An 8928-nucleotide genomic window follows, 5' to 3' on the forward strand; every position below is an offset into this window, starting at 1 on the left:
AGTATGTTCTAGTCTGGAAGTCCTACATTGTTTTCATTGCCATTCATAAATTATCTACGGTGTGAAGTTATATCAAAGACGTTCAAGTGGGTCATCCTTCGGATTCAGCCTTGGTTTCAAAGAACCGGTTCAAAAAAATTTTTTTTTTTCTTTTTTCAGACATAATTATGTACACTTCCACAGGGTCAAGTTGGGTGGCATATATTATTAAAGTGTAATAAAGTCCAATCCTCGCTTCACTTCAAATGTTTTTACTGTAAATTCATTTATCTTATCGTTTTTTTGCAGTAAAGAATCGCTCAGGGAGTCAGTCTGAAAGATCCGACTCCAAAGAACGATTCGTTTATATTGAATCTTCCCCAACCGGCAGCCAATCAAATACGAGCAATTTCGTGAACCCTCGCGCGGACATACGCCACTTCCTCTTTCAAGCCAACCTCACCAAGATGGCACCGGTACGTTTCGACCGGAGACCGGTCTTATGGTTAAATACATTTTATTTTTTGTTTCGTGTAAACATACTATAAGATATTTTCAATTTGAATGTCATATGTCATCCAGAATTGGTTTTTGCAAAAGGAATAATATAGGGATTCGTTGTTTTGACGTAGACAAATTGGCAGACACGTGGAAGAGCATTTTAGCATGACGAAACAATTCAAACATAAATGTATTTGATGAAACAGAATTACAGTAGTGCATTTTCATAATGTGTCATATATGTTTCTTTAGAAAAGGCAGGCTGTTGTAAAAAAGAATAAAAAGGGTGCTCGCTGGAATTTCACCCTGGACTGTACTCACCCTGTGGAGGATGGGATTCTCGACTCTGCCAACTTTGTAAGTTGCAAATACTAACCATACATGGGAATGATAAAAACACAGCTTCTGTTGATTGTCAGGGTTCTTATGCACATGGAAAGCCTAAATATGCCAGGACATTTTAGTTTGATAGATCTGTCAGCCATATTGAAATACAAAATTCTAAATGTCATGAATTGTGTTCAGGTAGTCACATCACTAATGCCGAGTCATAACTAGGGTTCCCTTCCCTAGTTAAATTCCTAGGGTTCTCTTCCCTAGTGGTCATGCTGTTTTATTACTAACAGGAAACATTTCTGAAAGAGAAGGTGAAGGTTAATGGCAAAACAGGCAACCTGGGAAATGTAGTGCAAATTGTGCGTCAGAAGAACAAGATAAATGTCACCTCAGAGAAGCAGTTCTCTAAAAGGTGAGATTTGGTATATCATCAGATTATTTTTTTTATTAGTTATTTATTCTATATACTAACAACCCTGTGATCTTCAGGTATCTTAAGTACCTCACAAAGAAGTACTTGAAGAAGAACAACCTGCGAGACTGGCTGAGGGTGGTGGCGTCGGATAAGGAAAGCTATGAGCTGCGCTACTTCCAGATAAGCCAAGATGAAGAAGAATCTGATGCTGATGAATGAACCTCTGTCTTAAAATATTTTTGATGGGTGTATCAAAGTCCTGTATAAGCTGTCACATCTTTAAATGCAGGATTACATGTTTTGATATAAAAAGATACACACGAAAATTTAGTGTCTTGTTTTTCTTTTATTTCAGTGATAGTAAATGCCTGAGGCAATGGGCTTTATATTGTAAATGAAGGTGGAGAAAGTGTAAGAGTTAAATAAGATTCATTAACTAAATGGTGGTGTCTTAAGGTACAGTGAATATATTGCAATGATGATTAAAATATTTATTTTTATAAATATTTTTATATTTATTTATTTTAAAGTTATTTGCTTTAATAAAGAGATCGCATCCTCAGTACCTTATACTTTTTTGGTAATGCTACAATAAGGATTAATTTGTAAATATTAATGTATTAACTAACAGTTTACCATGAACAATACATTTGTTACAGTATTTATTCATTTTTGTTAATGTTAACAGATACAACTTGATTTTAATAATGTTTTAGTAAATGTGTAAAATTAACAATCTATGCAGTTTATTGTTAGTTCATGTTAAATAATGTAAGATTATGTTTGTTTTTAATTTACGAAATGTGTAAATACATTTAATTACTAATAGCAGTATTAGAAGTGAAAACTACAGCGCAGGATTATGATTAGAGGCCATTTTGAAGTGTGGTTGGTTTAAGTTTGGGTAGGAAGATATATAAAAAAATATATATAATTTATCAAAAAGCAATTTTTTTTCATTTTGAGTTGTCTGCTGCATTAATATGTATGTGTGTGTGTGTGTGTGTGTATATATATATATATATATATATATATATATATATATATATATATATATATATATATATACACTTTGGCCTCTTTAAATACATTAACCCCTGTATGTCTGAGGTGTTTTAACTGAAAGCAACTTGCATATACATTTCTCAAAATATGTCAGTGCAGTTGTTTATCTCAAATGCACAACAGTTTATAAAAGCAATTTAAAAGCCCTAATTGAACAGGCATAATCCTGGCTTAATCTGAAACCTGTCTTTTTTTTCATAGTCAAAAACAGTAGAAGTTCTTAAATGCTCACAGTGACACAAAATATGAACAAAGCCACTGCTATCACTGCCCGTGATATTGGTCTCCCAAATGCTAATGTTGTTAACTTCATTAAATTTAATCTCACATTGATAGAATTAAGTTTTATCTTGAACGTATTCTTCACCCAAGGTCAAAGGTTAGTGAAAATCCTGTCAATAGACAAAGGTAGAGCAATAGCAATTGCACTGATATGGGCGACTTTACTATAAAGACCTCCACCATGAAAGGAAGCCTGATTTTGAGTTTCAGCCAGGATGTTATCCACCACTGTGCCCAGAGAAGAGCCTGAAGTGGCGCCATGGACCAGCACAGGGAGGAAACGTATCAGAGAGCGATTTCGTGCTACTTTGGCAGGGATGCTGGAGTTGGAGGTCCTGAAAGTCAGACATAAAGCAATGGTGGAGACGGCCCTGGGAAAAACTGAGGCCGATCCTGAAGATTCAACTTCAACAAATATCCAGCAGGGACAGCATCATTACTGGGTGGATGAAGACTCGCTTCAACTAAAGCTTAGGCGCAGTTTTTCTGAGGAGGCAATTTATGAGGCTGGAAAATCTAGAGGTCTTGGGTCATGTTCCAGTCATTCATCTGAGGACCTGATGGAAAGAAGCTGGCATCACCAAGAACTTCATTCACACATGGAAAGTCAGTCAAGAGCAAGCTCGGGTTTTTACGACAGCAACTTTGGAGTTGATTTTATCCCCTCTGATAGTAACGATACTGTCCACTCTCTCACCACCTCTTTTGCCTCCTTAAAATACAACTCTTTTAAAGAGAGAGAACATTTCACAGATGAGGTAACTCTGAGGCACCGACCCATTTTATTGCAAGAGCATAGAGCAGCTCAATCCCATTTCTCAGACGAGGTAATTCCTGAGGACAGTTTTCGATCTGTTGCGGCTCTGTATCCAGACTCATACTGGCCAGATGTTTCAGATATACTTCAACCCAAAGTGGTCCTGCAACCCACTTACCGCTCTGACCTTCCAGGTCAACAGGGCATGAAAGTGTATCGCTATCCAAGTCCACTGCATGCCGTGGCGCTGCAAAGTCCCTTATATGTGCTACACAGTCCCCAGGATAACAGGAAAAAGAAGGAAAGACATTTTTCTGGAAGTTCTACAAGCTCATCCCTGAGACCAGGCTTGGCACATCCCTGCAAGGTTTCAGAACATTCTTGCTGCCTAGCAAAATACACCTATATATCACCCAACTTGCTCAAGAAACACACCAGTTCTGTGGGCAGGAACATGCACTTTGAGAAGCACAAACCTGAGGAGATCATTTTGAAACGGGCCCGAGTTCAATGCCATACTGCTTTACCAAGAGATGGAGAAGTGCCCTCACAGTTAAAGAGAGGCATGCACCGCACCAGCTCCTTATACAAAAACAAACCATCCTTCTATTCTTTTCAGTCCACTGCAGAGAAACAGAGAATATGTGAATTGTAATGAGCACATCATTTGTAAAGACATCTAAATGTATAAAACCTTACAATGAGAGATAGGTGCTTAGTTGGACCAACCTGAAGCATTGTTGGTGTATTGTTACTGAAACTAATATGCAATGTTGTGATAAGGGCTGCAAATAAAAGACTTGAGAAATTTAGAAATGTATGACAACATATATTAAACACTGTTATAAAAACAAGTCATTATATTTTATATCATCCAATGTGATTAAACAGTGCAGTTAAAAACATCAGCAGTCTTTTCCTCTGATTAAACATGTGCCGGTATGTTATAGCTAATTCTATCAAAGCTCGGAAAAAGGTAAAGTTGTGTCAGAACGAAAATACAAAATATATGAAAACCATCGTTAGCTACAAGAGGGTAAGTGGATTCGACGATAAAATGGCTAAACCATTGTTTTTAGGTGAAATCAATGTCTTTCATTTTAAATAAATGCTACCTTTTTTTCTGCTGTCAAGTTCTAAAAGAAAACGTGACACCGACTACGCCATTTGGATTTTATCACTCAACTGAACTCTGCACTTTTCAAACATGTGTTTCAAGTCTTAATTTAATTATAGTACTTACTTAAACTGCTTAAATTTAGCCTAGGTTTGTAATGGTATTTCAGGGGTGGCCAAAATTACGATTTATCGTGATCAGAGTTAAATACGTATCAATCAATCAACTTTATTTATATAGCGCTTTTACAATCACGATTGTGTCAAAGCAGCTTCACATTGTCAAACAGGACAATATTGCAACAAAATTCGATCTGGCTGTACAGTCGTTCTGGAGAAAATAGTGATGTTATCAGCTTATTTTAATTTATCATATAGCGACAATGTTGGCAGATCAGGATTATAGTTTATAGAATTAAATAAAACCTAATTCATAAATTGTATTAGTTGAATAACTTTGATCATAATTTTAGTGACATTTTTACTTTTCATATTTCATATTTACAGGTAAAGCTTCATGTTACAAGACTACTACTTTATATCACCAGCAGCAACATCTTGTTTTGACGTCCTGCCCTGGTTTTTATAGTATGCTGTATTCGTCTCATTGCAAAGCCACACACTCGTTTACATTTTCACTTAATGTCCGTTTATACCCACCAGATGTCACCAGAGATCTATTAGGTTTGTCTAAATTCGAAGGTAATTGTAAAAAAATATATATATAAAAAAACAAGCGTTTAAACGTCTTGTTTTCAAGTAAAACCAGTTGTGTCAGTGACAACAATAATAATTTACCCAAAGTATTGTTACACTGACCTTGGCCTAAAGAAATGTCAGGCAAGACGAGAGACATTCTTCAGAACAGTATAAGGGGGGGAATTCCTTATCCAGCCACAAAAGTTAGTCTCTGTGATCCTGCCGTTTTCACAGAAATTGTGGAATAACAGATACTGCTGTGTGTCAACAAGTCAGATAGCAGAAGCTATAAAAATGTGCCTAAATTCACATCTGACAAGGAGTGAAGGCCATGTAAACATTTAAAAGAAAATATTGCAAAGCCAAAACCAATTTTGTCACATTACAGACCACAAACTCCTGAGAGCGGCCCATTCTTTCACAAATGTTTGTAGAAGCATCTATAGTGCTTTATTGTATACACTTTTGGCCATGTAAGGGATTGGAACAACCAAATTCAATGATTTGGAGTAATGTCCAATACTTTTGGCAGTGCAGTAGTGTACAATTTTTAGCATGGGGAATATGGTTTGGTTTGTTGTTGAGATGTAATTGACCTATTGTTGTTGCTTTAGCAGAAAAAGCATGTTCACTATTGTAGTGAGAGCTGCGAACGTTGCAAACACTTGTGTTGCATTGCATTCTGGCATTCAGTCACCATGGCGATACTTTTGTTTCCTGTGGAACCTGAGATCCTCTTGAGTCTCAGCCATTGAAGTTGAGTGGCAGAGCAATTAAAAATGAATTAAATGCAATAGACATGTATTACTACAATAATAATGAAACTGATGGCTTTGTCTTTTCATGACACATGTCTTTTTGGGAAGGCTATTCAGTCTGAATTTGTCTGTCCTCTTGTTTACTTCTCAGACAACAATGAATGTGCTGCAACAAGTTTATTTGATTAACTGTATAGTATACAGGCTGTCTATTTTCTGATTATAACAGTATTTGATGTTGTGGCTCAGTGTGATGTCCAGCTGTGTTTCTAAGCCTTGCAGGAGAAACATTTTCTTGTGCTTTTTGCGCACCATTATGGAATATACCCACATTGGGAATTTATCAATATCCTCAATCTCATCAGGGAAATGTAATGTGTGTAGCCCACATTGACCTAACAGACTATGCCATTCTTAAAGAATCTGGGAAGCTCCATCATAGGCAGCTGTTGAATGGCAGACACATCTTTTAATAATGAACTCTCCTCTGATCACACAGAGGAAAGCCTAAATAATTCACACTGTCTCCGCATTATGTCCCCTGCTGTCCCTACAAGCTTTGCCTGGATTCCTCCTGTACCGCTGCATCGACATAATGGAGCATCCAGTGTAAAATCCCTATGCACCGGTGAGTTTTTGCTCCTTTTCTGCCAAGGAAAAATGTTTTGGATTTGAAACTGGACACCTACATTTCTGTTTCACAGAGCAAGAGAACTCAAGATGCTATTTGTTTTACCAGAGTGGACAGAGTTACAGGCTTTACTTTGGCTCGGTTAGAGAAAATTGTATTGGCTATGTCTGTTTTTAGAGCAATTCATTTATGGCTCAGCTCAGTATAACATTTTCAGCTCTCCCTTGTCAAACCACAGAAGACTCTCATCAATATGATATATGGTAAAGGTTACAGGTTGCACAAGTTAAATAACTTATTGGATCCATATTAGATCATGCATACTGCAGATATATTGGATTAAGGATTATTTTAGAGGTACATGCTAATGTTACATTTTAAGTGCATTATCCCAGATTTTATTCCAGTAAACTGTTTAGTCTAGGGGAACAGCATTTTATTAGAAGCACCATTGCATATTGTCAAGGTAGCTGTGCAACATTGGAACTGACCAAGGTGCTGAAAAAATGGCCAGGATAAACAAATTAAATTTCAGTGCTTACAAGGTATAAATTCAGTTTAATGCTGGACTTGCATCTAAATGTTTTATACACAATTTGAGACAGACTTTTACAAGCTTTAATACATTTAAAGATTTAAGTTCCTAAATATCTCAGAAATTATATTTAGAATGTAAAATCTAGCTAACATTTGCCTATTGAGTTACAGTTCCTCTCTTATTTGCATAATATATTTTGTTTTATTGCATACTGCATTATCATTGATTATTTCTTTGTAACACAGTCCTATATTTAATAATCTATGGCTGGTTTAATAATTCTTTGTGTATGCTGAATAGTTTGTTTATATAGTCAAAAAAAAATTCTACATAGGAAATTGATGATACCACGTGAAGGTAGCATTAGCTGCATTTACAAACCAAAATGTCATAAAATTGCCCAATTGAAAAGCAAGAGCTATTCCTTTTTTGTGGGGGAAACTACTCATAAACTCCAAAAAGGTAAACTCAATAGCTGTGTCTAATTTCAGAAGGCTGCATCCTCCGGAGGTCGCATTCGAAGGGTGCATACGTCATAGGCCGCCTCATTTCAAAAAAGTGAGTAGGACACTTATGGCGTTTAAATGAAGTCAAAAGTCGCGCGCACGAAAACCACGAGCACGCGAATAAACCCAAGCGCGCAAAACAGACCCACGAGAGGAAAATAGCAACGCGAGAGCGCATCTGTGCAGCCGCGAGCGCATTTGTACACCGCGAGCGCGCGAAACAGTATTTAGGGGCGGAAATGAATACTAGCGCAAGCCCCTGCTGCCTAGCGCGCACAACTGCAAATGAGCGCTCGCGTGACTACTCAACACTCGCTCGCTCCTCGAGTTGACTTTTGACACTTTGAGGGCGGGGCAATGACTTTTGTCTTCCCACCTGTGATTGGTCATTTGTTTAATCAGTTTTACTCTTGTTTAAACATGTAGCAGGACTAGGACAAGGCACGTTTTAAGGAACCATTATGTCGGACCCTGAGTAGGTAATTTAATTTTTAAGTCTTTGTGTTTCGAGTGCAATATATTCAATATATGAAATTGTATTGTACAATTTCGAAGGTATTTTGTTTACAATCATCTTGAATAGTTTGTAGGCCTATAGGACCTTAACACCAAAAAAGATAAGCTAATTTAAGATAAAGCTGGCTAACCCATAAATGTAGGATGTTAAAGGTTAGTTTTGACCTACATTGAAAATATACAGTAAATAAATCATCGCTGAGTAGCATTTCTAGCTACTTAAAGCTAGTATGCTAATGTACTAAACAAAGCAGCGTAAATGCAATCTTTGTGATTTATTCAAACCACAGCACCGACCCCTATTGCCCTATTGCTATTATCGTAATGCCGTTTATAAAATGATTAGAACACATTACAAACGGCATTAGTGAAACTTAAGGGTTACATCACTGAAACCGTTTTTCTGCTGATGGTCTATGTGACCCTGTAAAAAGCGTAAAACAAAAAAAAGTGACGTTTTGATGTTTTCTGTCATCCTATATGCAAACAATTAAGAAAATAATTTTGATAGATGTACTACTAAGACCATGTTTGAAATAGGGAAATTAGTAAGTAAAATCAAACTTTGATGCTCATTATCTATTTTTTTTAAATACTTTCCTGGACTCAAAGGATGAGTAGAGATAATGTAACCCTTTCAACTTTTGAAGTGTGTTTATCACAAAAGTGACATGGTATCTTAACATCTCATTAATTATTCTTTGTTCTGTCAATAGCTAAGACACCACTTTTTGGCAAATCTTTTACACAAGTTGCAACAGGCCTTCAGCACAATACCACTGGATTTAGATTATCTGGAGTTTCTGTGTCGTCAGGAGCTGTATATTCT

The 8928-nt window shown here is 36.6% G+C and overlaps 1 protein-coding gene across 1 annotated transcript; it reads left to right on the top strand.

Annotated features, from left to right (window-relative positions):
- The first annotated feature begins 406 nt into the window (after nt 1-406).
- Nucleotides 407-1530, top strand: rpl22l1 (ribosomal protein L22-like 1). Its single transcript, XM_067434319.1, has 4 exons — nt 407-455; nt 733-837; nt 1107-1228; nt 1306-1530. Exons 1-4 carry the CDS (start codon nt 447-449, stop codon nt 1448-1450), a joined length of 381 nt encoding a protein of 126 aa, XP_067290420.1. The 5' UTR covers nt 407-446; the 3' UTR covers nt 1451-1530.
- Nucleotides 1531-8928: the final 7398 nt, after the last annotated feature.

The sequence above is a fragment of the Pseudorasbora parva genome, chromosome 24 (assembly GCF_024679245.1).
Source record: "Pseudorasbora parva isolate DD20220531a chromosome 24, ASM2467924v1, whole genome shotgun sequence".
In the NCBI taxonomy this organism is placed as follows: domain Eukaryota; kingdom Metazoa; phylum Chordata; class Actinopteri; order Cypriniformes; family Gobionidae; genus Pseudorasbora; species Pseudorasbora parva.